The sequence below is a fragment of the Wasmannia auropunctata genome, unplaced genomic scaffold (genome assembly GCF_000956235.1).
Source record: "Wasmannia auropunctata unplaced genomic scaffold, wasmannia.A_1.0 LD335479.1, whole genome shotgun sequence".
Taxonomy (NCBI): domain Eukaryota; kingdom Metazoa; phylum Arthropoda; class Insecta; order Hymenoptera; family Formicidae; genus Wasmannia; species Wasmannia auropunctata.
Window position 1 is genome coordinate 1 of NW_012027411.1, and position 1642 is coordinate 1642.

General features: G+C 26.5%; 1 protein-coding gene across 1 annotated transcript in view; it reads right to left on the reverse strand.

The window, feature by feature from the left end:
• Positions 1 to 1177: 1177 nt before the first annotated feature.
• The window catches only part of LOC105456911 (fatty acyl-CoA reductase 1-like), a 17474-nt gene continuing 17009 nt past the window's right edge, over positions 1178 to 1642 (reverse strand). Inside the window, exon 6 of the mRNA XM_011701276.1 lies at positions 1178 to 1309. Within this exon, the coding sequence (XP_011699578.1) occupies positions 1267 to 1309 (43 nt within the window). The 3' untranslated portion in view covers positions 1178 to 1266. The remainder of the gene's footprint in view (positions 1310 to 1642) is intronic.

Below are 1642 nucleotides of genomic sequence, written 5' to 3' on the forward strand. Positions count from 1 at the left end.
ATTAAATATTAAAATTTAAATTAAATTAAATCATTAAAATATTAAATATTAAATATTTTCAATTTCGTTTTTTTCGCGAACGCTTGAGAAGCGCTTACCCGTTTAGTTAAAGATACTTGACAATATCTATCGATACTATAAGTTTTATAGAAATCGATTGGTACAACGTCGTGCCCTCCTCTTGTGAGATGAAAATAATTAATATCAAAAATCAGTAAACTGTGCGAAATTTTATTTTTTCTTGAATAAACCTGTTAAAATTTGTTCATTTGAGACGTCATTTTTTTTGTCAAAAATGCTTAAGAAAGTTTTTAAGTAATATTATAAATAATATCATAATAAAATAATATCATAAAAACAAAAGAAACGTAAAAAATAAAAAAAATAAAGTTATATGAAAAAATAAATATAAAAATAAATTCAAAAATGTTATTTTTTAAATAACTCGAGGAATTTAAAAGTACCGCATTGTAATGTTATTATTTCCATTTATACATATACAGACTCACATTTGATTAAGCAATCTCTTTAGACATTACAAAATACGTTATTAAAAAACGCTTACAATATTGTAAAGATGTTAAGACAGTTTCAAACAAAGAAAATGTTCATGTTTATAATTTAACGCAATTTCCCTCGCAGCATTAGAGCTGTATATAGAAAATTATTATTTAAGCATTTATTTCAACAGTATTCCCAAGTAGCAAGGTGACGTTAAATGACGTTAAATGACGTTTTAATAACGTCTTATTGATGTTGAAGACGTCTTTAAGACGTTATTACAACGTCTTTTCACCTTGCTACTTGGGTTATTGTTCATTTACATCTTTTATTGTCATATTAATGTACTTTGTCATTGCTAATACTGGCTCTATTATAAATACAAATACAGTACTATTTTCATGGCAATATGCAATACTAACTCATTGTTTATATTTATTAATATTGTAGCCTATATGTAACCCTATATGTAAATATGCGACACTAACTTGTTGTTTATATTTATTGATATTGTAGCCTATATATAAATAGTAGCAAATTTTTAAAGAATGCTGATTTAGTAAAAAATTCGATGATACAAAAATATGTTTAATATTGTAAATAAAATAATCATACTTAGTCAAACCTAGTTTCCAAGACATGACTAATATGGTTTTGATGACAATATCCACTGGTACCAAATTTTCATTAACGGCTTTATTCATATAGCTTACTCGTATTATTCCTTTTACGCCAGCAACGAACATTCCCACTGGACCATAAATATTATCTATCCATCCTGCGATTGGTTCTTCGAGTGATGCAAAGACTAAAATATATTTGTAGACTATTATTTTTAGATTATTATTTAGAAATACTTTTAGAAATAATATGAAGCTATTTCTTGTCCATTTATTATCAACCAAAATAAGAAACGTTGTAAAATTTTATAATACCCTATAGTAAAACATTAATCATAGAGAAGTTTCAAGTTGAGGTGACAATTGTTATTAGAGTTGGAAAGGGGTGGCGGGTGAATCAAAATTTATTGCACTAATCGACGTTCTAAAAGTTTCCTGCAAAAAAAGTGTGCTTTCCCGTAGATTTTGGAGCACTGAAAATTATGCTGCCCTCAGAATTTGTCTATATGTCACATTTAAAA